Raw genomic sequence first — 27,131 nt, 5'->3', positions numbered from 1 at the left:
CCCCTTCTTGCCCCACTCATGGTTACAGTGTTTGTCTGAAGAGGCAAAGGATGCAAGCATGATGAAAAGTGCTTCCCTGAGCAGAAGGCTCTGGTACATGATGTACTGCACATGACTGTAAGCATGATAGAACCACCTGACAGGAGAGCACGATTAACATGTTGGGTGGGACTTTCACCCCTTTTACAGAGGCTATACTTGTGAACAGCATCCGTTTGATGTCTGAATGAGGCTATAATGTCCCATGGTGTTCAGAAAGAGGTGTGCCAAAAGCTTCTAAGATGGCATTTTAACGTAGCAGAATGAAAGTATCTCACTACCACTGTTGAAGCCTACTGAACACACAGAAGATCAATAAATTAGTTCTCTCCAGTTTTCTGAAGAGTGCTCTTGCACACACAATCAGGGAAGGGTTCTTTGTCCTCTACATTCAAGTAGATGTAAGCCCTCTTATACCATTCAAAGTGGAAACAGGAGCCCTGCCCCGCCCGGTCATTGCTCATTTTCCTCACTCCCCTTCTGCCAATGCTCACAGTGTTCACCTGTGTTCCCGTTTTGGGTAGTGGACATGCATACACAGTTCATTTAAATTCATGTCTGAAGAGGGCTGTAGTCTAATCTGAATTGACTACTGTGAGTACCAACACCAAAATTTGCCAAGTTCTGTGCACGTGCCCTAAGACTGCAACAAGACATCCATGAAACTGCATTTGGAAAGGGCTGGGCAGGTGGATAGCCAGGACTCCGCTTTGAAATCATTTATCAATGGCAGGACATGGCTCAGGACCATTAAGAAATAGACAAGATAATGAATTCTTAGCATATGTACATAATCTGTCCCCTTCTATACTTCAAAAATAAATTGTTCTAGTAAGAACTAATATGCCTACTTTCCTTTCACTATCCCTACAACTGGACTAAATTTGGTTCAAACTGAGGTTCACAAGTGAAATCTCTTGCACCTCAAATGTTCACGAGTCCACCATCTTGGATCAAGGAGGATGACATCAATACAAATTACACCATTGCAGTGTCCTTGTGTATCACTCACTACAAATGTACCAAATTTGGTTCAAATTGGTTAGACAGTCCACTCAGGGGTGTAGCAAGGTTGAAGTGGGCCCAGATACAAGATTTTAAAATGCCCCCCCCCTCACTAAAGCTAAAAAGATTTTGTAAATTGTGGATGATGCAAGTCATTTAATGGCACTAGAGAAAGACATGCTGTTCGGGTAGCTCCAGGTCTTAATACCCACATCAATTTCAGATGATGAATACAACTGAAGGAAGCCCGGGCAGGTGTGTAGCTGGGGTAGTCAGTCATGTGACTTGCCTCTGGGGGCCCCCCCAAGGCAGTGGGCACCCAGACAACTGTCTCCCCTTGCCCTATTATAGTTACGCCCGAGTCCACAAGTTAGTGCACTATAACCTCAATAGTTCACACATCCGCCATCGTGGATTGGGGTGAATGACATCATCACAAACTACACCATTGGGGCATCCATGTGTCCCTACAGATGTAGCAAATTTGGTTCAAATCAGTTGGTTCACAAGTTAGCCTACTTGTGCCTCAAATGTTTATGCATCTACCATCTTGAATTGGGGTGGATGACATCATCACAAACTACGCAGTTGTGTCACTATGTGTCCCTCCAACTGTACCCGATTTGGTTCATATTGGTCCAGGCATTGCAAAGTTGATGGGGACGGGGCAGGGGGACACACACACATGGACGGACACACAAAATGCTGAGTGATCTCATAAGCCTACTGGAAAGTATGCTAAAAACTGGGCTTGGGGAGCAGCATATCCCTTCAAGTTGGAGGGCAGGGCATGCAGCAACTTTTTGAAATTAACCACTGCAGAGAACAAAGATTAATACAGCGATTTTCTGGTCCAGTGCCAAGAACCTTTCCTCTGGATTTAATTTTCAGAAATCCAATGGTGTTGTGGCTTGAAGGCTCCCATCTGCATTCTCTCTGCTAGGATACTGGTTTTTTGACCAAACGGATGTGCAAGTGCAAGGAGAGTCTCTTGTTTTGCCACCTAAAACACTGTACTGCTTCCATCCTGCTGGCATAGGGGAATCCAACAGCAACTCAGACAGAGCCAGGTGTTTTTAAATACAGACAACTTCTGGTTCAATAATTTATTTCTATCAATACAGAGAACTGGAAACATACAACATCTCATACAATTAGAAAACACTGAAAGGGGCTGAATGTAGTGTAGCCCCTGGGCACAAACAAGTTTCCATTGCACAGGCTTTATTGCATCAGAAGGAATGGCATCAGTCCCAGGATAACTGCTATGGGGGCACAGGGGAGAGTATCAATAGACCAGCACTATCCTATCCTTTGGTTCCAGGCCTAAAGCAGCAAATCAGGTGGCTATGCAACTGCCAGTCCTCCCACAAGAGTTTACCTTCTTACCAGGACAGCAGCTGACATGGCACACCAAGTTAGCCTACCGTGGCAGGTAGGAGCAACGGACTTGTGATCACTTAATCTTGTTCCTTGCACGCATCTCTCACTATGTTCACTGTTTGGGGTCTTTGGGGAGCCCTGCTCTTCTGCACACACGCGTGCGCACACGCACACACACACCCTGAAGGAAAGAGAAAATGGCTAGAGCTCCTTTCACAGAAGAACAGCAACATACACACTAATGCTTCTGAAATAGCCCAGCAATATGCTAAAGTCAGCCCTAGTTCAATTCCCACCTAGATGTGGGGTAGGGTTTTCACTCCCAGAGACTTTGGAATCTGATAGGCTATCCTTGAGTGAGGCTGGTGCAGAGACAGTCAGGACCTACTATGGGCTGTGTCGCAGAAAGACACAGCTTTACTATGTAGCAGCATGACTCAGCCCACTCAAGTGCACATCAGAGTGAGAGAAAGTACTGGGTATATTGCACCAGGGTCAGAATAATCCTCTCTCCACATCTCCTTCTGCTAAGGGAGTACTGCAAGCCCCTCACTATGTCAAACATTATGACAAAGAAACTATGGAAAGAGTGCCAGCCAGGGGTCGGTCTCCCTGTACTAGCATTAGTACCCATCCGCCATCTATTGGGGGTAGGGGGAGAACAACATCATTGCAGAATGATGGAAAGCGGTAGACCTTGGAAAAGGGTCTATCATATGGAGCAGAAATTGGGCAACAAGGTTTGAAGAGGCTGCAGTGCCAGAGGGGAAAGAGTCCAAGGGGAACTGGAGTGCAGTGTTGGACTCTTAGAATGTTCATGAGAAGAAGGCAGGTCTCTACTACTGGCAAGAGTGCTAAGCAGGGACCAACACTACTATGTGGGGGAGAGGCAAATACAGTCTCCCAGCACTGGAGGGAGGAAAAGAATTAGCAGAGGGGCTTTGAAACAAGTAGGTAGTACCACTGGATATCACAGGGTAAATGGATATTTTGTCAGTCACCCCCAGAGGAAACAGATTATGTAGATGGGGAAGATCCCATTGAGCCCCCTTCTTCCAAGGCACAAGATTAAGTTCTTATTGCATATTATTCTGTTTCGGAATAAAATATTACTTAATGCTATAACCCAATATGTGAGTTTAGATTTTACCCTAACCAGAGTCACCAGGTAGTTTACCACTGACAAACTCTAAGGGATAGAGGAGGTCAATGCTGGGATGAATCTTCACAGCCAGCCTTCTTTGACCTGCTCCTGCGAGAGAGCAGGAGAAGCTGCCTCAATAGGCAGGCATAAAGCAGCTCTTTGGCACTTTGGACCACTGTCATCCCAGCAGAAAGTCTAAGTTAAGGCACTTGATTTGGCAGCCATCCCCCAGACCAACCACTATGGGGCTTGTCTGAGGCCAACCCAACTCTCCTGCTGATCCATACAGCAAAGGGAAACCATCCCTCTTACTGAGAATTGGCGGGGTGGGATGAGGGAGAACTACAGAGGACAGGAAAACCTTTGATCTTCAGCTTTAGCCAACAAGGTGTACTTCACACTGCTAAGCAAATACATTAGTGACAAAGTCCAGAAAGCGTTTGGCGTATTGCTCTGGGTGCACCGTGGAGATCTCCGCACCAGCCTGTAGGGGGAGACAAAGTGTCAAAAAGAGCCACAAATTCTTTCTCCTTCCTAGTCACTGTAAGGAAAGCTGTGGCACAAAAGGTAGTGGGGAGGATAAGGCTGGGGAGAGACAGGAGCCAGTCATCTCCAAATGGCCTTGATCAACCATTTCTGATAAATGTATGTGTTCTTCAACATGCATGCCTCATCTGTGGGAAGGTATCTCTCTGGCACCAAAACCTACCAAGAAATCCTGAACACTCTCCTGTAGGTAGTGCCCTGAAGGAAATATCAATTGTGGATTCAGTGGGCCAGATAAAACTAACAGGACATCTGGTGGACCTTCGGGTACTAGTCTTAGGTTCATTGCATGACTCTGGACTATTGGTCTTATGGGCATAACAGGGCCTGTAGTCTTGTTGCCCAAGGCTCAGAATAACTTGGGAAGCTAGAGGCAGACAACTGGGAGCAGCTCCTATAAGACAGGCCTCATTTCTGCCTTTTCTATTCCACTGTGGCAATTTAATCAAGACCTGACTGCCCCCTACTGTGCCGCCCAGAGCCATGAGCAGCAACTACACCTATGCACCTTCTTCTAATGATGGCTGCCAGGGTCTAGAGACTATGCATATCCATTATATAAGGAAATGGGGCTGCCACAGAGAAAATGAGCAAAAGAGGATCGAGGCTATATGCAAGCAACCTAGTGAGGAGTAGTGCTCTATTCCTAGCATTAAAGCTGCCTTTTTAAAAGGAAAAAAGTGTGGGTCAGACTCACCCCATGCTTGACTGTCTTAGCTGCATGTGCAGCCTTCTTCTTGGCATCATACTGTGTGAGGATGTCAATCAAGCCCATGAAGTAAACCTCCTTCTGGGGACTGTCTAGAAAAGAGGAGAACCAGTGAGGGACATGAGTGATGATACTCTCTGCACACTTTATATGCACACATCCTAATTCATAGCTAGGCTGTTTCCATATTAGGAGCCAACAATGCAAACCTTGTCCATCTTGTATCACCAAATATTAGGGCAAGAAAAAGCCCCAATGTCAATATGCCCAACTGCACTGTTTCCCAACACATGAAAACCATGTAGTCTAGCCACATGGCACCCTAAACAGGAATGAAAAGGATGCACCACGTCAAGGTGGCCTGCAAAGTGGATAACAGCAAATTATTCAGGAAAGCAAATGAAGTCATGTGCTCCCAGGGGTCAGGAGCCACAAAGTGCCCCAACCAGTTAACTCATCTGATCCAATGGGGATGGGGGAATCACTATTAGGCTCCAAATATGGCAGACAATTCAGTACTGAAAATTCTATTCAATTATGTTCTACATGTCTATACTCTTATGCAGCCTAAACTTCACAGATTAAGAAACTCAAGGCATCATACAGAAAATATTACAGAGACAGGGAATGAACGTTGGAGTCAGGGCAATCAAACCTAGCTCATCTTCCAGAAGCTTACAGCCACTGTGATGTGACCCATCTTCAGTCAGGTAAACAGCTGCCACCACTCCTTGTTTCACCCCAGGCAACCAGGGTCTGGGAAGGAGCACCCATTTTAAAAACAAACAAACAAACCCTAGTATGATCAGGTGGGAGGTGTCATGGGAGAGATTGTTGTGTGAAGAATTCTTCATTTGTGAATTCTTCATTAAAAAAAACCTGGGAGAATTTACAGAACACAAGAAAAGCCTGCTGGATTGGGCCAAGGGCCCATCTAGACCAACATCTGGCTTCCTGCAGTGGCCAACCAGGGAAGCCCACAAGCAGGGAAGAGAGGGAAACCGCCCCCTCCCATTAGTGTTCCCTACTCTCTAATTTTCCACCTCTGATCCTGATGGAAACACAGCTATCCAGGTTAGTAGCCATGGATTAGCCCTATCCCCCATGGATATCTAGAACACAGATGGTAGGTTTACTGAGTTGTAAAAAGAGCTAAAGTGTGCCATCAAGTCAATTTTGACTCCTGGCACCCACAGAGCCCTGTGGTTTTATTTTGGCAGAATACAGGAGGGGTTCACCGTTGCCTCCTCCCATGCAGTATCAGATGATATCTCAGGATTAAATTAAAGACAAAATTGTCTTTGTGAGCTACTCCGAACATGAGCAGTACTGCACTGGATATTTTAAATTAATAAAAAATAAAATGTATAAATAACCGCAGAGGAGGCTTATCTCAAAAAGGCTACAATCTTACTATTGGGATGGTAACACTGAAACAAATCTCAAGAGTTCCTCACAGACACAGCTGGAGCTTCTCTGAAGGCTTTTCTCCTCAGCCAGGGCTCCGCTCAGAAGTTCAACTCTCAAATCCCAGCTGTTTTTTCTCTTCCCTGCCCACTCTGCAAGGTTCTATTTGTAGGAGGAATTCTTCTCCTGATTGGCAGCACCCAGGCACTCTGCAATGCCCCTGCTTCAAAAATCCAAATTCTGCACTATGAAAGCCCATATTCTGCAATCAGAATTATGCAAATTGAGCAGATGCACAGATTTGCTTACTTGTAAGCATTTAGTTTTCAAACCAGATTTAAGGAGAAAAGAGTGATGCCTTGAGTAAATACCATCTTTGATTCAATGTCTAGGCTGTATGAACAACAGGAGATAGGATCCAGACTAAGTTCCACTGGAATTAATGGCTTCAGTGGTGCTTAGTCATAACTAACTAGTCTGGATGCTGCCCAGGACATTGGAGGGTATCTTGGATGACTAGCCTGTAGTAGCAACAATTTGCTACATGGCTTGCCTGCCATTCTGTTAGCATCACAACAGGACTCACCAGTTAGCTATAAAGAAAGGGCAAGAAACAAGCTCTTCCCCCAAAGTCTTGCTCTAACTGCTTTGACACTGGATCCACACACCTTCTGCATAAACCTTCAATGGTTGGAACCATTTTTTAGTTAATAAAAAAACAGAGATAAATAATACAATCAACAATATGGAAATACTTAGGCAATGACAAAGGTACTGGCCTGTAACATACTTACACTGCAATCTTGTGGGTGCATAAATATAAGATTGATCATGGTGTCCTACTGAATAGAAATAGTGGTTCTGCTTTTACCTGGAGTGCAGGCTCCAGAAGGCAGTGCTGGGCGATTACTGCTTGGCTCTGTGGTACTTGTGCTATGGGAGCCTGCAGGGTTCCCATCTTACCCCACCCCCATCCCAAGCTTTTCAATATCTATGGGGAAAGTGCTTAGTAAGGTCACCCAAGGATTTGGGGTGAGGTCATGTTCTTTTTTCCCCTAGGGCAGCTCCTGGGCCAGTATTTAGGGACAGCCAAAGAGAACTCCCAACTAACAATCAATCATCAGTATGCCAATGACACACAACTCTTTTTCTCTTTTACATCTGAGACAGGTGAGGTGGTAAAAGTGCTGAATCAGTGTCTGGAACTGGTAATGGGCTGGATGAGAGCCAACACACACAAGCTCAGTACTGACAAGGCTGAGGTTTTGTGGGTAGGTGGTTCATTTGCTCAGAGAAACAGGGTGATGCATAGTTTCCTTTACTCTAGAATAGGACCCTTTGTTATGAAATACAGAGTTCTTGCTCCAGAGTAAGACTCCTTGGTCAGAGTAAAGCAAACTATATTAGATCATCCATGGTGTTCAGCTTTTTCTAAATGGGGTTGTACTTTCCTATAAAGATCAGGTTCATACCTTGGGGGGGCTTCCAGGCCCAGCTTTGTCACTAGAGGCCCAAGTGACTTCTGTGGCACTAGCTAAAGTGCAACAGAGAGAGTTTCCTGTCTTCTAGACAGAGACAGCCTGGCCATATGCTCTAGTAACCTCTAGATGAGTATACTGTAATGCATTGCACATGGAACTGCTGTTGAAGACTTCCTGGAAACGACAATTAGTTCACAGTAAATCGGCTAAGTTACCAACTGGGACCAGGCACTGGGAGTACACTTTGCTGGAACTTAAACAGCAACATTGGTCCACAGTCCATTTCCAAGCACAATGTAAAAATCGTGATTTTAACCTTTAAAGCCCTTGCACTGCTTTGGACTAACATACCTAAAGCAACACCTGTTCCTGAATCAAGCTGTCCATGAAGGAACAACTTCTATGTCACAATGGGGGGTCATCAAATGACCCCAACTAAAAACAAAGTTATTGTGGTGAAGGTTCCCTCTTACCCCTACTTACTTTCAGCACTTTTGATGGCATAGACATCAACATAAGGGTCAAAGTCACCAGGCCCCAGAGGCTTGTGGGAGTTGAGATAGCTGCCAATGCCCTCAGGAGATGTTCCATAGGAACCAACTGATGCCATACCCCCAGGTTCACCCTCTCCATCCTCCTCTTCTTCTTTCAGATCCTCGTCTTCTTCCTGCTCAGCTCGCTGCACATCATGGATCCCCAACAGGAGGCTGTAGTCCATAATCTTTAGTTGTACTAGGAACTAAGCATATGGTGACAGTTGTCAATGGGCTAGGAAATTAGGGATGGGCTTCCTTCCTAGTTATTTATTTATTTATTTGATTTATATACCGCCCTTCCGAAATAGCTCAGGGCGGTTTACAATTAAAACAGAAAACATTAAAACACAATTAAAACAGAGATACAAATATAAATACCAATTTAAAACAACTTAAAAAACAAACTACCAAAACAATTAAAACCGTGAAAACCAGGTATTAAAACAATTAAAACTGATTAAAAACCCTGAAAGGCCAGGCCAAACAGATAGGTTTTAAGGGCTCTCTTGAAGGACAGTAAAGAATCAAGATTACGAATTTCTGCTGGGAGTGCATTCCACAGTCCAGGAGCAGCTACAGAGAAGGCCCGCCTCTGAGTCGTCACCAAACGAACTGGTGACAACTGGAGATGGACCTCCCCAGATGACCTTAACGTGCGGTGGGGATCATGTAAAAGAAGGCGCTCTCTAAGATATCTTGGACCCAAGCCATTCAAGGCTTTAAAGGTAATAACCAGCACTTTGTATTTTGCCCGGAATATATTGGCAGCCAGTGTAACTGTTTTAAAACAGGCATCATATGGTCTCTCCGGGTTGCCCCAGAGACCAATCTGGCTGCTGCATTCTGAACTAACTGAAGTTTCTGGACTACATACAAAGGCAGCCCCACATAGAGCGCATTGCAATACTCAAGCCGGGAGGTTACCAGCTGATGCACCACTGTTTTGAGGTCATCCTCTTCGAGAAATCGGCGCAGCTGTCGAATCAGCCAGAGCTGATAGAAAGCACTCCTGGCCATGGCCTCCACCTGAGATACCAGGGTGAGGCCTGGGTCCAGGAGTACTCCCAAGCTGCGCACCTGTTATTGTAGTTATTATATATAGTTATATAGTAGTTATTACTACTATGAATATGTATATACCACTCTTCAACCAAAGTTCTCAAAGCAGTTTACAAGTGGAAGCCCACCCAAAACACACAAAATCCCCACACAAAAGAGTTCTTCCAACTGTTGTTTTTTTAAAGTCAGACAACCTCACCACTCTGTACTCCTTTGAACAGCCAGTTCTTGCTTTATAGAACTGTTGTCATCAGCATGTTCAGAAACTGCTCATAAGTAAAAATAATAATCTGCTTTAAGCAAGTTAAGTGATACATGAGGGTATGGGATTTAGCCTTGATATCATCAACAGTAATTCTTCAGTACAGTATTAGTTAAAGGGTTTAATTTCTATGAGTGTCAACCCAGTAAAGATCTGTTGTCTTAACCGATGAAAATATCAATCTTGGTTTTGATGTGTATATGTTTTTATTTTGTTTGGTTTACTCATTTACTTGAAAAATTACAATAAAATATTAAAAATAAAGAGTAGACATCACACTACTCCTAGACGTTTAAGAGGGCAAGACTAGCTGTGATGATATAGCTACTGACTTTCGGCATTCTATCATTATAGAGCCTGAATATTCTATTCATCATAAAACAGCAACAGTTTGTCCCACTGGGGGGAAGGTTGGGTTGAAGAATCTGCCTGGTGAGGACTCTGATAAAATTTCAGAAAACTCTGATGAAGAATGGCTGAGTTATAGCACAGTTTTAAAAGTTTGCTTTGAATTACTGCATTCATGCTGTTTGCAATAGTTTTTGTGACTATGCAAAACATGTCCAGAATTCAAGGATACTGCAAGAATGTGCCTTTAGCTGATTTGATGAAAAGCCATTCAGTAGTTGACAAAATTTCAGTGTTCCCATTTTAAATCATTAATTTACCTAAGGCAATAGTGTCTTGGACCTGGACACTTTAAGGACCATTTTTACCCATATGAACTTATTCAGGCCTTGTGATCAGCCTCTCAGATTAGCCTATGACAGATTTTTCTGGCAGGTATAAGACAGGGATCTCTAAGAGGGAGCACCTTGTCTTTGGAACAGGGATATCCAATAAAAGGCATTTTCTCCTCTCTGTTTGCAGATGCTAACAAGTGTGCTATTCTACAAAGTGCTTAAGTGCTGGTTTTAGCTGGGGATCTGATTGGCTGCTGTTTTATTATTATTATTATTATTTTAAATATTATTATTTAATCGTATTTATTAAATATTAATAAATATTAAATTATTTTAATTATTATTATTAAATAAATAAAATTATTATTATTATTAAATTTAAAATTATTAAATTATTAAATAATAATAATAATTATTAAATAAAATAATAATAATAATAATAATAATTATTATTATTATTATTATTATTATTATTATTATTATTATTATTATTATACTACAACACAGGCAGAATCTCCAATTCCAGTCAAAACAGAGACATTTCTACCAAAGCACAGAAGGAGAAACTGCAAGAAACTTAGAAACACCAAATAAAGAAGAAACAGTGCAATTCTGGGGGAAATTATGGGACAATCCAACAGATTATAATTAAAAAAGCAGGCTGGATGAAAGAGGTCAAAAAATGTAACCAACAAATGAAAGATCTAATAATAACACCAGAATTAATAAGTGAAAGAGCAAAGAAAATTAAAAATTGGACTGCACCAAGCGATGATGAACTGCATGGCTTTTGGCTTAAACGCCTAACAAGCCTTCATAAACAACTATCAAAACAGTTCAATCACATGTTGCAAGGAGGTGATATTGAACAATGGCTAACAACTGGGAAAACTCATCTCATAATGAAAGACCCAGCAAAAGGTGCAGTTCCAAGTAATTATAGACCGATAACCTGCCTGCCAACCATGTTCAAATTATTAACTGGAATAACAGCAGATGAAGTCATGCAACACTTATTAACTAACAAACAGCTTCCAGTTGAACAGAAAGGAAATTGCCCGAACACCAAAGGCACAAAAGACCAGCTGCTGATTGACAAAATGATTTTAGAAAACTGCAAGAGAAGAAAAACAAATCTAAGTGTTGCATGGATTGACTACAAGAAAGCCTTCGATTCATTGCCTCACACATCAATACTAAAATGTTCAGAAACAACTGGTGTCAGCAAAAACATTCAGATATTTATTAAAAAAGCAATGAGCATGTGGAGTACACAGTTAACAATCAATGGCGAGGCACTTGGACAGGTTAGCATTAGTAGAGGCATTTTCCAAGGGGACTCACTATCCCCTCTGTTGTTTGTAATCGCCATGATCCCACTTTCACAAATACTAAACAAAACAGGCCTCGGATACCAAACATCTAAAACATCAAATAAAATCAACTATCTGCTGTACATGGACGATCTGAAGTTGTATGGAAAGTCCCAGTCAGAAATTGAATAACTGCTAAACACTGTCCGTATATTCAGTAGCGATATAGCAATGGAGTCTGGACTAGACAAGTGTGCTGCATTAATAACGAACAGAGGAAAAATAACAAAAACAGACAGAATAGAACTGCCCAATGGAAGCAACATCAAGAACCTGGAAGAGAAAGAACCTTACAAATACTTGGGCATTCTCCAGGCTGATAACATTGCACACACTGAAGTTAAAAGAAAAATTGGAAGTGAATACATCAGGAGAGTTAGAAAAATCCTCAAGTCCAAACTCAATGGCGGGAACACCATGCAAGCCATAAACACCTGGGCTATACCTGTTATCAGATACACTGCAGGAATAATAGACTGGACCCAGGCAGAGCTAGAGACGCTGGATCTTAAGACCAGGAAAATCATGACCATCCATCATGCTCTGCACCCCCGCAGTGATGTAGATAGGCTATATCTCCCTCGTGCCTCAGGTGGAAGAGGAATGCTGCAAGTCCATCAAACAGTAGAGGAGGAAAAAAGAGGCCTTGAAGAATATATAAGCGACAGTGAAGAAGATGCACTTAAAATGGTCAATAACGAGAAACTATTCAACACCAATGAAAGAAAGCAGGCCTACAAGAAAGAACAAGTCAAGAACCAAGCAGAAAAATGGAGAAATAAGCCCCTGCATGGTCAATATTTGCACAATATAACTGGAAAATCAGACATCACCAAGACCTGGCAATGGCTTAAGAATGGCAACTTGAAGAAAGAACAGAGGGTTTAATACTGGCTGCACAAGAACAGGCACTAAGAACAAATGCAATAAGAGCAAAAGTCGAAAAATCCACAACAAACAGCAAGTGCCGCCTTTGTAAAGAAGCAGATGAAACAGTGGACCACCTAATCAGCTGTTGTAAAAAGATCGCACAGACCGACTACAAACAAAGGCATGACAAGGTAGCAGGGATGATACACTGGAACATCTGCAAAAAATACAAGCTACCTGTAGCCAAAAACTGGTGGGACCATAACATTGAAAAAGTTGAAGAAAATGAAGATGTAAAAATATTATGGGACTTCCGACTACAAACAGACAAACATCTGCCACACAATACACCAGATATAACTGTAGTTGAGAAGAAAGAAAAACAACTTAAAATAATCGACATAGCAATACCAGGGGATAGCAGAATAGAAGAAAAAGAAATAGAAAAAAATCACCAAATACAAAGATCTACAAACTGAAATTGAAAGGCTGTGGCAGAAAAAGACCAAAATAATCCCAGTGGTCATTGGCGCCCTGGGTGCAGTTCCAAAAGACCTTGAAGAGCACCTCAACACCATAGGGGCCACAGAAATCACCATCAGCCAATTACAAAAAGCAGCTTTACTGGGAACAGCCTATATTCTGCGACGATATCTATAACAGCAACAACATTGACAATAAAATTCAGCCATCCCAGGTCCTTGGGAAGGACTCGATGTCTGGATAAAACAAACCAGTCAATAACACCTGTCTGACTGTGTAAATAAATAAATAAATAATCCTTAATTTCTTGGCAATCAATTTCACAGGATAACACCTGGTTCTAGTGTTATGTGAGAGGGAGAAAAATTTCTCTCTATCCACTTTCTCTACACCATGCATGATTTTACAGAACCCTATTGTATCTTCCTGCAGTCTTTTTTGTGAACAAAAAAGCCGCAGGTGTTGTAGTGCCTCATAAGGACTCTAGGACCCTGATCATCTTGATTGCCCTCTTCTGCACCTTTTCCAGTTCCAGTACTTAACACTTTGCAGTTAATCAGATTCATTTTATTATTTATTTGATTTCAAATAAAACCAATTAAATTAGTACAAAATTAGGAAAAAAAAATGGTCACTAGCTTGGACGGCTTTTAAAAAGGACAACTTCTTGGAGGGCAGATCTATCGATGGCTATTGGTCTGGTGGCTATAGGCCACCTCCATCCTTAGAGGCAATATGGCTAAATACCAGTTGCAGGGGAGCAACAGCAGGAGAGCGAGCATGTACTCACCTCTTGCCTGTGGGCTTCTGCAGAGGCATCTGGGGGGGCACTGTGTGAAACAGGATAGGGGTGTGCACAAAACCAGGTTGTCTCGTTCAGTTCAAGTCCAGATCAGACTCGAACTGGACCGGGCATGTTTGGTTTTGTGTACCTCAACCTCCCCTCCAAGTTTGGTTTGTTCACAACCCCCCCTCCCCAAACAGGCGGGGGGCGGGGCGGCTCAATATAGAACTGTACCGGGAGTGGGTTCAGTCAGATATTGAGTCATTAAGCCATTTTGGTTCAGTGTCTAACAGGTTCATTTCTGAACCTGTTCACACATCTCTAAAACAGGATACTGGATTAGATAGGCCTTGGGCCTGATCCAGCAGGGCTATTCTTGATCACAATAATTCTAAGTGATATTTCTATGGAGCTTGGTTCAAATGAAACTCTTTCAATATAGTATATTTCACTTCAAAATAAACTGGGAAGATAGGTCAATTTGCATTAGTGACTTGCCCTAGGCTACTTAGTGAGCTTCATGTTCTAAAACTGAATCACACCACATACAAAAGACAGTGCACTCGCCCTCCCTCCAATGGCACCGTCAAGTCCCCTGCTACCTAACACCTGGCAGTTAATCCGATTCATTTTAGACTGAAGCAGAAGTTAAACTACTCTTTAGACTGTGGAATGACTACTGCTGTAAAGACAGTGACGCAATTCCATTGAGAACTGTTTGACACATTGCAATGAATGAAGTGGTAGACTCAAATGGATTGTAACACCTAGGAGTTGCAGGTGGTGAATGCCATATTTTGTGATGTGTCTCCCTGTGGAATAATCCCTTTCCCTTTGTGGTGAATTAACACATCATGGGGAAGAGTTTAGCATAGCCCTCACCATGATGTGCTATTTTACTACATAGGGAAGATGGTTTACCCAAGGGTACATTCAAAAATATAAAACCCCACAACCCCTTGTAGCCTGATAGAATTTTGGATTGTATCATTTGTTCTGCATAAAATACAGAATAGCACTTAAAATAATCACAATCACATCCCTTGTCCTGAGCCCCTTTACTACCTAGAAATACCACACTCTAAAACAGTGGTTCCCAACCAAGGTTCCTCCAGGTGTTGCTGAACTCCCATCATGCCCAGCCACAATAAACTGTAGCTGGGAATGATGGGAGTTGTAGTACAGCATCACCTGGAGGAACCTTGGTTGGGAACCACTGCTCTAAACCCTTTCGATTAGAAAAAGAACTTCTAAAATGCAAACTGATAGCAACCAAACAGATGCAGAGTTTAATGCAGACTAACCAATTAATAAACAACTAAAAACAAACAAACAGATTCCCTCCCTAGCTAGTGAAGTCATGCTACGGGTTAACAGTATTAAATGATCTTCAGTGTGAAACTCAGCTACCTAGTGATTATGATAGCAAAAACCAGAGGGCAGTATTTACTCTAGATCAGGCATCCCCAAACTGCGGCCCTCCAGATGTTGCTGAACTACAACTGCCAGCATACCCAGCCACAAAAAAATGTGTCTAGGGATGCTGGGAGTTGTAGTTCAGCAACATCTGGAGGGCCGCAGTTTGGGGATGCCTGCTCTAGATTATTCTTGATCAATCAAGGCAGTTTTCTTGTCCTCTCAGTCTATCTGACATAATGAGCCTTGTCAAACATTAGTGCAGGAGTAAAGCCCAGGTAGTACAGTTTTTATCTGAAAGCAGCATGTGTGGGGAGGGGGGGGAAGAAAAACCACCCCATTCTTGGCAGCCTGTCCCCATGATTAATTGCCTGTTCAAAGCTGTGTACCTCATTTCTGGAAGGCACCCAGCATTAACTCCCAGATTTGGGTCCTTGTTCTGCCTCCGCTTGCTTGATTGAAGATCCTTTTGTAAACAGTATTTTCCTCTCTTGTTGTGAAATCTGGCAATTCTACCAGCATCAAATGGATTAGTGGTGCAAAGGCACTTTTCAAAGCCCACAAAGTGGACATGATTGACATCTAGAGACAGGCAGGCAGTTGCAAGTTTCCTGAAGCCCAGCAATGGGGAATATTCATCTGGCCAGCGTAGCTTTGAGCTGCAAGGCCAAGTTTGCATGAATATTTGCTTCAGTTTTGCAAATGCCAGTGGCACACTCATTCCTGTTCTCATTAAAGAGGAGGTCAAAGTAAGGAAGGAGAAGAGATTCCTTTCTAAAAAACCTTTACTTGTGCTAACAAATCTTCAACATTTATATAAAGTGTAGGAGGCCCTCCTTATTTGGATGGGGGAGGGGAGGTGTCCATTCTTGCCTTTAGGCGTGAATATGCAAACTGGGGATAATGAAACCGTACTTCTATGGGAATACAGGGGTTTGGTTCCTACGAACAAACAAAAGTGATAAAAAAGTGGGAGGAGGCAGAAATAAGAAAAATAAAAGTACTGTACCTTGCTCCCCAGGTCTCCAGCAATGCCCCCCAAGCCCCCAATTTCTCTGATTTTTCCATGAAAAATCACAGGGAATTTTGTTTTGTTTTGTTTGTTTTAAAAGAGCCACAAAATGGCTCTACACTGTAAAATAGTGGCCAGAAATGATATAAGAAATAATTTCTGGGTCATTCCTGGCCACTCAGAACCATGAATAGGTGGATTTTAGCCTATTTTCATACCGTGGATAAATAAATGAGGTCTCTAAGATCTGTCCATGGATGGGTGAAATAGCAGTTGTTGAAAAACCATGGGTAACAAGAGCCACTTGTATTCTAAGTGCTCCATATAATTATCTCAGGACTCCTCATCCCAGCACCATGAGGTCAATATGATTGTCATATTACAGATATGGGGCTAGGGCTGTGACTGAAGTTTGCCTAAGACCACCTACTGAGTTCATATCCAAGATTATATGAAAGGGACTTCCTGGCCCATAGCTACACTCTTAGCTGGTACACTACAACAGCTCTTCTACTCCTGAAATTGTTCAAATGAATATTAATAGAAGAGGGCTCAGCTCCTCTCTGACCTCTCCCATACCTTCCATCTATCATGGGAAGAGAGATATTTATTAATCACCATCATCCTCTTCATAAGAAGTATCTATATTGCACATTTCAGGTGTTCATAGGGTTTCCACACACATTATCTCAGTAACCCATACAACAGGAGCAGATCTTGTGGTAGTAACCATGAATTATCCCCTTTGCTATGCAGGGACTGCCCTGGTTTGCATTCAGATTACTAATGTGAGCACTGTTTGGGAAAAGATATGGGGGTTTGGCTCAGTGGTAGAGCACCTGCTTGCATGCAGAAGGCCCCAGATTCACTCCGTGGCATCTCCAGGTAGTGCGGCCTGTAATCTTGGAAAGCCACTGTCAGTCAGCGTAGACCAGGCCTGCTCAACTTCGGCCCTCCTGCAGATGTTGGCCTACAACTCCCATAATCCCTGGCTATTGGCTACAGTGGATGGGAATTATGGGAGTTGTAGTCCAAAAACAGCTGGGGGGCCTAAGTTGAGCAGGCCTGGCGTAGACAATATTGAGCTAGATGGACCGACTCAGTCTAAAGGCAGCTTTCTATGTTCCTATGTAACAGTGACACAAGGTAAACCACTATTATTACCCCATACTGCAGCTGAGGGATGTGTTCACTGTAGAGATGTGCCTGGACCGCAATTTGGGCCACGGACTGAATTCAGACTGGTCTGCGGTCCAGTGAACCAGTTCGGGCTGCTTCAGCCGAACCACAGACCGGTCCAACAGTTCAAGGGGGCACTGGGGGTGGGGGAGCAGCACCTTTAAACGTAAAGCCACATGGCCCCTACCAGTGTGACTGCCACTGCACACAGCTTCCTGCTGTGGCACAGTTCCATCACTCACCTGGCCTCCACACATGTGTGGAGGCCAGATGAGTGATGGAGCCAAGCTGATGCACACGGGCTGCTGGGGAGAGCGCCATTGCCACAGGAAGCTGCGTGGAATAGTGGTCACATTAGTAAGGACCATGCAGCTTTGCTTTTGAAGGCACAGCTCACTGTCCCCACCCCTGGTGCCACCTTGAACTGTTGGACCGGTCTGTGGTTCGAATGAACCAGCCCAAACTGGTTCACTGGACCACAAACCAGTCCAAATTCAGACCGCAGCCCAAACAGGGGTCTGTGCACATCCCTACAGTGGTGGACTGCTGGACTGGTCCGAATTTGGACCATATTGCGAGCCATTGTTGGCCATTTTTTGGAACAGCCAAACAAGGACCCGAAGGAAACAGTTATCGCATATGAGGGGAGGAAGGTGCATGTGAGTCCAAGACTCCTCCGTGTTTGTTCATGTAATGTCACACCAGGCTTATGTCTGAGTTACCCCCCACCCCAGATGCAAGAGATGAGAATGAGAACACACACAGTACAGAATCAACTCTTCCTAGAAAATCCCTATGAAAGCACCCAGGGTAGTCCTCCTTTCCTTTGTTTGTGTGAACACAGCTGTATTTTTGCAGAGACAACTACCTAAGGACATATCTGAGTTGATGAGAACTTTAGATCATTTCCCTATAGCTATCACCAAGGTACCTAGATCTCTGCCCTCAAAAGCACCAAGTTCTGTAATCAGGAAACCCACTTTCTATAATTCCCTAATGTTGTGTCAGTGGCAGTATATAGATCTGTGCAAAAACTGGAATGTTTGGCACAGATGCAGTTGATGAAAGGAAAAGGCTGCAGAGAGTATTGGTGGGGTTAGCAATTAGACTTTGAGCATCTGCAGTTGTCCCCTCCCCCACCACCACATGCTATTAATAGTCATTAAGGCTAATAGGGTGGATCTTGCACTGCAGAAGCATTTTCAATTCTGCAGACTCAGTCCCCAAAGAAATATAATAGCTGATGAGATGCCGGCAGTGAGCATTATTTCTAGTCATGAACACTAACCTCAGTTCTCATCTCATAACAGAGTTGTGGATTGCAGATATCCCCCAAAAGACGAGCTTTTGAGCACAGGCAAATATGTGAATCCCAGACTTTTTTTTAAAAAAAGTTTCTAGTCCTCAGAGCTATGCACTAGTGGATTAATGCATAGGCAGAGAGGCATTTGCCTATGGTGGCAAATTTTCAGGGGGTCAGGGGCAAATTAATTTTTTTTAACCTTTTAAAACCACTGCTGTATGGCATGGATGGTGGTAGAGATGGGGTGGACAGCGGAGTATGGGGCTCCAGCAGCGCTGGCAGTGGTGAGAGGAGATGGCAGCAAGAGCTCCTTCCGTGGGGCCACCCAGCCTCCCAAATGACAGGTCGGGCCATTTCCGGCCCATTTCGGGGCTCTGTGCATGCATGCATGCGTGCGTACACACAGCCCCGAAATGGGCCGAAAATGGCCCAACCTGTCATTCGGGTGGCAGGCAGGCCCATGTATGGAGCTTTTGCTGCCATCACCACCACCATCCATGATGGTGGTGGAGACAGAGTCAAGAGATTGTGAGTTTTTAGACTGTGAGCCCTTTGGGGACAGGGATCCATTTTATGTATTTATTATGTCTCTGTGTAAACTGCTCTGAGTCATTTTTGGAAGGGCGGTATAGAAATCAGATAGATAGATAGATAGATAGATAGATAGATAGATAGATAGATAGATAGATAGACAGACAGACAGACAGACAGACAGACAGACAGACAGACAGACCCTTCCCTGGGGCCACCTGCCACCCAAATGACAGGTGGGGCCATTTTCAGCCCGTTTCAGGACTCTGCGCACACATGACCCCCTGTCCCGTCTCCACCACCATCCCCGCCACACCACTGGGGGTTTAAAAAGGTTTTTTAAAAAACACCTTAATTTGCCCCTGCCCCCTAGCCACCCACCCAAGCCCATGAGCTGGGGCGTCAAATCTTTGCCCACAGGTGGCAAAAAGCATAATCTACCCCTGGAGCTATGAAAAGACATGTTTTACAGCCCTGACAACTAGTCTCGCCTGGAGGCAAAAAAGCAGAAAGCAAAATAATGGGGCATAGACTGAAAAGAGGAGTTAGTATCTTTTTCTCCCCACATGGGCCAAGCCCAGCTTCCCCTTGCCTTTGCCCTCCAAATGATAAACATACTTGCCACTATTTTAACGCTGATCCAGTTTTCCGTTTTGCCTCCCCTTCATGCTTCAGGGGTGGCCCACTTTTGTTTAAAGCATTGCTTTAAACAAGTTCATTCACCACTGTATTTTTAAAAAAGATTAACACAAGGAAAAAAGACTGGATTTGAAATTGAACAACTGCTCCAGTAAGAGGGAGGGAGATGGATTTGAGAGGTCAGATGCCAGCCAATAAGTGCTGTGCACAGCTGGCTACTGTTAAAAATTGGCAGAATTAGTTTTCCCCAAGCTCAGTCATGGAAAGATGGCGCAGCTGAATAAAAAAGCAACAAATACATTTGCACAACAACCCCACTCTTCAAACCATATATATCTGTACACACCTTAACAGGAGCTCAAATGTAATAAGGTTTAAAATCTAAAGCAATGCACTCGCCATGGGAGGGTAATCTAAAGCAATGGTTGGAAGATTCACATGCCACCGATGCCTCTGGTGGTTGATCCTTTACACTACAGTATTTAGATTAGCTCTAAGCTATATCAGGAGACTTGTGTGCAAGGTTCCAATCCAGAATTACATCACACATGGGTTCATGTTGCTCACGATGGTATTGTAGTGACAATATTAGAGATAGAAACTCAAGAGAAAAACTTTTATAAAAATACTAATTTACTTATATAGCTTCTAGTACAGCATTTATAGGCATTATAACATAGACAAAGCTTAAGACAACACACAGCATTGATTATACAGTTTCAATAAAAATAGTTTCAAGGAGCATTAGCTCAAGAAGTTTCTTCTTTACAATGTGTAAGTACAGAGCCAACTGAGGACGCTTGAGGGCAAGCTAACTCAATTTGGATCTCCCCTTTTTTATCCTAAAATTTCTCATTTATACAAAATCATAACTTGGAGAAACATGTCAGCATTCCAGATGTCTCCTAATACACAACTAGTGATCATGTACACTTTTGTTTACTGCTGCTTCTTTGATCTATTGCTATCCTATTTATAAATAACTTCCTTAGCTTCCTTAATGAATCCTTGTGTTTGAGAAGCAAGGGCAAACTTAGATTCTGAAAACATCCTGTGCAACATTTAATTCATGTAAGCATTTTTGAATGAGGAAAGGGTTGTAGGTTAAAAAGGTTACAGATAGGTCATTTTATTTGTAAGCCTAGTGAATCAAGACGAAATAGAGAAAGACAGGGTGATTTTATTCCTAATATTCATGACACAGGTGCAGGTGGTCAGAGTCTTAAAATTCCCATGTTAACAGCCAAATAATGTAGCCCATGGTGCTTTGCAAACTCTTCAGAGACCAAAAGGTTTAACATCAATCCCAACACACCTTTTGTTTCTGGCTCTGCAAATAGTGCTTGCTCCAGAATTTGGGGAATCTTTAGGAAAGCCACCCACGTAGGAAAGTTTGTTCAAGCTACCACTGATCTTCAAGAGTGCTTTGTGCAGAATAAGAACAGTGGTGCTGTTGGGGCAGTCAAAACTTTACTGGTCTTGGGTGTTAGCAAATGCCTAACCCTGCTACCCCTCTGGAGCCAGTTGTAAGCCCTGAAATACAAATGTGTTATTCAGTTGGTTGAAATAGATCAATAGCTCAGGGATGACCACACCTGTTTAAGCTCTTGGATTTCCAAAGGCCAGAGCCAAAACTCTCAAGTTCATTAACTGTTCCACAAAATCTCTCACTATAGTTGGAGAATAACTTGTGCCTGCCCACTCCTCTCTCCTCCCAAGCCAGGTGCTGGGACCAAAAGTGGATTCAGACAAATGGTGGGCAAATGGTTCACCATGTGATAATTACACCACAGCATTCAATTTCTTCCAATTAAAGGCTACTTCCTGTTCATGATAAAAAGACCACATGGTGACTTTCTGACTGATGGCTATAAAAGATCTGGGTATCAGTTGCAATCACAAGTAAATAAAGACATTCAAATCCACCCATAGGGGACATAGGATGAGGAGACCGGTCTCAGGGGCTAGACTGCAGGGAAGAAAGGAAGGGAGTAAAAAGGTAACAAGTTACAGCAGGAGGAAGCAACAGCAATAATGAAGCTGTCAGTCTAATAATGAAGCTGTCAGTCTAATGCTCTCATTGTGGAATGAGAGCAGCTGCAGTACTATCCCCTTCCTGTACCAAGGTGAGATGTCCATATTCTGGCTCTTACTCTGCATGATGCCTGCACAGGGAGGGATGCAACATGAGCTCCTCCCACGAATCTCGGTGCTCAGGAATGAGCAATGCTGCATCTGCTCTCACACTCCCATCATCAAACAACATCCTTCTCAGAGAGAAAAGCAGAGGTGGTAGGGGCTTGTTGATGGAAAACAATGGCAGGACTTTTGATTTTTAGCAAGCTTATCATTTTATACCTGGTTTTCAGCAACCTGGGCTTTGCCCCCTGCATCAACATTGTCTCTCCCTAAACCAAGCTTGACAAAGCTCATTATGTCAAATAGGCAAAGCTCTTCACTAGGACAAAATTATGTTCCACAAAGGCTCCTATTTATTCAAAAGCATAGCGGTAGAGCTCCTGCAAAAGGTCCAGGAAAACTTTTGAATAGGAGCCTTTTTAACATTGTTTCTCTCCTGATGAAGAGCTTATTCCAGCTTTAAACAAGTTGGTCTCTCATATTGCCAACATATCCCACTTTGCACTCATTACCCATTTCTTGTTTATCTCTAGCATCTGAATGTGACCCTTTTTTGCTGTGCTAGATTGGGTTTAGGCCCAGGCAGTTTCTGTACCTCAACATCTCGCTTTAACTTCTCCATGAAGTCCTTCTTGGCCTCTTCACTGATGTACACTTTCTGGTTCACGTTTAGAAAGTCAATGTCTTTTAGCGTTGGCAGTTCTTTGCCCTAGAAAAGAACCAAAACACATTTGGCATGGAAGGCAAGTGTTTTAATAGTTTGTTTGAATAGTTTTAACATCAGTTTAAATTTTAAATTATTGTAAAGTTTTAACCTTTTTATTTATTTGTATTGTATTGTAGCAAACTGCCCAGAGACTTGTGTTTGGGGTGGTATACAAATATGATAGCTAGCTAGCAAGCTAGGGTCAGGGTGCCAGAGTCAAACAGGTGTTTGTCAAATCCAGACTCTGATGGCAGAACCAGAGGCATCAAACACGGAGTGGTCAATACTGTCACATATTGTGCTGAAAGAAAGATGTGTCACCAAGAAGAGCTTCATGCTATAGATCAGGGGTTCCCAACAGGGAGTACTGGGACCCCCAAGGGGTTCTTGAAGGGTTCTCAGGGAGTACTCAGAGCCCTCCTGTCTCCCCACACAGCAGCTGCACAATTTGTTCCCCATCTATGGATTGCTGGTTTGAAGCCAATGTGTCCTCAATTATGTATCCTCTGCAGAAGGGGAGGGAGGAAGGCGAGGACTGCCCTCCTCTACTCCTGGTTAGCTGACTACATGCTGAAGCTTGGCATACCCCTCCTCTCAGTCTGACTGACAGGCTTCAGAAAAGTAGCACAGTTTACTTGTCATTAATTTCAACAGGAGCACTCATGAGTAACACAGTCTAGATGTAAGACAGTGGCTGGAGGAACGGCAACACTAAAGTGCGCATGTGCAGGAATGTGTATGCGCACACGTACACACATACACACACTCACAATCTTTATGTGTTACCTGAGCTGAAGGTTTGTGACAGAAGGGGTGGACTTGTTTAAAAAGGTTGGATTCAGACTTACACAGAACCATGGACATACTCAGCACATACTCCCCTCCCTCGCCTCCACATGATCTCCTCCTTCCTTTCAGGTTAGGATAAGCCAAGAAGGATTGCAATGAACCAAACCCACCATTCTCATCTTATTCTTCGGTATTTCCTTCAGAGAACCCAAGTTTCAAAACTAACTTCGACCTTCAGGTTCAGAACTATGTTTCTCTGAAAAAAATACCTTTGAATAAGCCAAGGCTGGTGTGTTTGGGCATCGCAACCAATTTTGGCTTATCCTAACCTAGAAAGGAAGGAAGTGCTTACATGGAGAGGAGAGGGAAAGTATGTGCTTCCCCACGCTGAGGGATATTGCATGGCACACAGTTTCAACTGAGGTACGACACTACAACTGAACACACCCACTGTATTGCTGTTTCTAACCCTGTTAAGTAGCTACTGATAGCAACCCAGAGTTTAGGATGGAGACAATAAGGGTATTCACATGCTCAGCCTAACCCAGGCTAGGGCAGCCTGCCCCTGCACCAAGCCTGACTTTGAAACCCAATGTTTAGCAGAGGTTTAGTGAACCTGTGATTCGCTTAACCTTGGCTGGCGATTGCCAGCGGATTCAACAGCTTCCCCCAAGCCCACTGCCATTTCCAGCAGCGAGCTGGGGCTCTAATGAGGGCAGCTGCCATGTGCCCCGGGGCACCTTGGGACGGGGGGGGGGGTCCTTCTGCTCCCAACATTTCCTTTTGCTGCACGGCCGTTCGTGTGGGTGTGCAATGCAGTGAAGGCAAGGATGGCCACTGCTCATCTGCCAGGGAAGGCAGGCAAGTTCCTGCCTTCACTGCAGCCTTCCCAGCAGTGGCCAGCATGTTGTGTGAAAGACTGCTATGCTTTAATTTAAAAAAAAAAAGAGCAGAAGAAGAAGATGCTAAAGAGACTAAGATGATTCAGCTGCTCTGAAAACTTCAGTATCAGAGAAGATACTTTCCACTCCTGAAGTTTTGAGGGCAAGAAGAACTACAGCATGAAGTGTGGCTTCTAAAACAGAAGACTGATAACAGTTCCGTTTTCATTAAAAAGAGAGAGAGAATATATTCCAGAAATTCTGTCTTCTGGGCCAGTCCTTAACCTCGGGTCCCCAGATGATTTGGGGCTACAGCTATCATCTGCAGCCACAATGGCCAAAGGGATGATGGGAACTGTAACCCAACAACATCTGGGGATCCAAGGTTAGGGACTCCTGCTCTGGGCAATGAACCACATTGGCTCTGCTTCTACTGACAGTAGAACACATGTAGGCAGTTTACAGAGGCCTTAAAAACTAGATGTGGGCTAGGGAGAGTCCTTCATAGTAGTTCTTCACTAGCTGCAAGCCACTCTCTGAAAATATCTGTCACTTTTAACCAAAGCTGTGTATACTTGGTGCTTTCAACAACAACAAAAGTCCTGAGTTCAGGCAATCCAAATTTTATATCAAGAAAATTTGAATTGTATAACCTGTACAAATTATGCAAATTGACTATATATACCTCAATAATTTCTCTTACTTTGCATATTTTAGCATTTAATTATATGGCAGCATTTATTCTGCAAGGTATGTTGCTCATCACAGGGAGGAGCGAGGAGCTCTCCAGCCCCCTGATGTCCCTTCCCCCTCAACCACTGAAAATCTTATTCAGCAACTCTTCTAGCTTCTGGGATTTCAGAAGGTATAGCCTGCACACTTTCAAACATATCTTCATAGCCATAAAAGCTAGAAAGTTTTTTCTCCAGATTCTGAATTTTGTTCTCACTACTGCAGTATATCCTGTGTGTGTTCCCTTGAAATTGCAGCACACACAGAGTAAGGTCAGTGCGTTATAATGTTAAATCTCTACCCTTCTTTCCCAGCCTGACTCCCATACTCCCTACAAAAATACAGGTGAAACTCGGAAAATTAGAATATTGTGCAAAAGTCCATTAATTTCAGTAATGCAAATTAAAAGGTGAAACTGATATATGAGACAGACGCATTACATGCAAAGCGAGATAAGTCAAGCCTTAATTTGTTATAATTGTGATGATCATGGCGTACAGCTCATGAAAACCCCAAATCCACAATCCCAGAAAATTAGAATATTACATGGAACCAAGAAGACAAGGATTGTAGAATAGAACAATATCAGACCTCTGAAAAGTATAAGCATGCATATGTATTCAGTACTTGGTTTGGGCCCCTTTTGCAGCAATTACTGCCTCAATGCGGCGTGGCATGGATGCTATCAGCCTGTGGCACTGATGAGGTGTTATGGAAGACCAGGATGCTTCATTAGCGGCCTTCAGCTCTTCTGCATTGTTTGGTCTCATGTCTCTCATCCTTCTCTTGGCAATGCCCCATAGATTCTCTATGGGGTCAGGTCAGGCGAGTTTGCTGGCCAATCAAGCACAGTACACTGTATACTTTTCAGAGGTCCGATATTGTTCTATTCTACAATCCTTGTCTTCTTGGTTCCATGTAATATTCTAATTTTCTGGGATTGTGGATTTGGGGTTTTTATGAGCTGTACGCCATGATCATCACAATTATAACAAATTAAGGCTTGACTTATCTCACTTTGCATGTAATGTGTCTGTCTCATATATCAGTTTCACCTTTTAATTTGCATTACTGAAATTAATGGACTTTTGCACGATATTCTAATTTTCCAAGTTTCACCTGTACATCAACTAAACAAAGAACTTCTAGGGGGGGAAATGGTCAACATAAATTGTGCACAATAAATGTTGAAATTATTTAAGGGTTTGCTGCCTATCTTCTTCTATGGTTGATTCAAATGGAAACATTAGGGCTTTCAAGTCAAACTAGAACTGCTGACAGAGTACTACAGGAAACATGTCCTATTACAAGGAACAAGAAAACTAAGAAGAGACATTGAAAAGATGATGAAGGAAATGGCAAGGGAGATGGGAGAAGGAAAAAGAGCCAGTAACACACGTCACAGTAAGCAAAGGCCATAAAATTAACTTAAGTTACAATACTATGGAAAGGGTGAAGGGGAATTTATCAAAGGCAAGCTCTGCAGAAGTTCTTTTTGAGGAACCATTTGAAGTATGTAAGGGACACATTTTAAATCAGATGTACTTGAATCTTAGAAGCAAAAAGGCAAGCAAGGAAGAATGGTTGGCAAATTAAAGAGACTATGAGGCGGGTCTCACGATCCGTGAGACCCGCTTTTGTTAAAACTGCGGGCTCCCCGCAGACGAGTGGGCAGGGAGCCCTGGGTGGCCGGATCAGCTGCCCACACAATGGCTGGCTCCGAGACGGAGCCGGCGGGGGCTGGGGAGATCGGGGGCCGCGTGGCAAACCTGGGCGGCAAACCCGGACGAAGGGGGGGGGCTACAGGAACAGGTTAACTGCTCCAGAACCACCGGGCTCAGCTGCGAGCCCGGTGGTTCTTACGATCACAAAAATCAGGCTAGGATTTTCCTAGCCCGATTTTTGTGATCGTAAGAATAGCCCCAATCTCTTCGTTACCACTTCAGAAACCCTATAATTTGGTGTACACACAGACATTAATTTTGCACATTTATCCCAGAAAAATTTCTATTGTGCCAAACTGGATTTACTTATATTTCC

General features: G+C 43.3%; 1 protein-coding gene across 4 annotated transcripts in view; it reads right to left on the bottom strand.

Moving 5' to 3' along the window:
- Window positions 1-2,135: 2,135 nt before the first annotated feature.
- The window catches only part of PIP4K2C (phosphatidylinositol-5-phosphate 4-kinase type 2 gamma), a 54,595-nt gene continuing 29,599 nt past the window's right edge, over window positions 2,136-27,131 (bottom strand). For all 4 annotated transcript variants that reach the window (XM_053299896.1, XM_053299897.1, XM_053299899.1 and 1 more), the window contains exons 7-10: window positions 22,579-22,692; window positions 8,198-8,453; window positions 4,815-4,918; window positions 2,136-4,055 (exon numbers count right to left, since the gene is read on the bottom strand). In XM_053299896.1, coding sequence (XP_053155871.1) covers window positions 3,975-4,055; window positions 4,815-4,918; window positions 8,198-8,453; window positions 22,579-22,692 — 555 coding nt within the window. In that variant the 3' untranslated portion in view covers window positions 2,136-3,974. The remainder of the gene's footprint in view (window positions 4,056-4,814; window positions 4,919-8,197; window positions 8,454-22,578; window positions 22,693-27,131) is intronic.

The sequence above is a fragment of the Hemicordylus capensis genome, chromosome 2, assembly GCF_027244095.1.
Source record: "Hemicordylus capensis ecotype Gifberg chromosome 2, rHemCap1.1.pri, whole genome shotgun sequence".
Lineage (NCBI taxonomy): Eukaryota > Metazoa > Chordata > Lepidosauria > Squamata > Cordylidae > Hemicordylus > Hemicordylus capensis.
The sequence above is the reverse complement of the archived record's forward strand: the minus strand, read 5'-3'. Positions and strand labels throughout refer to the sequence as shown.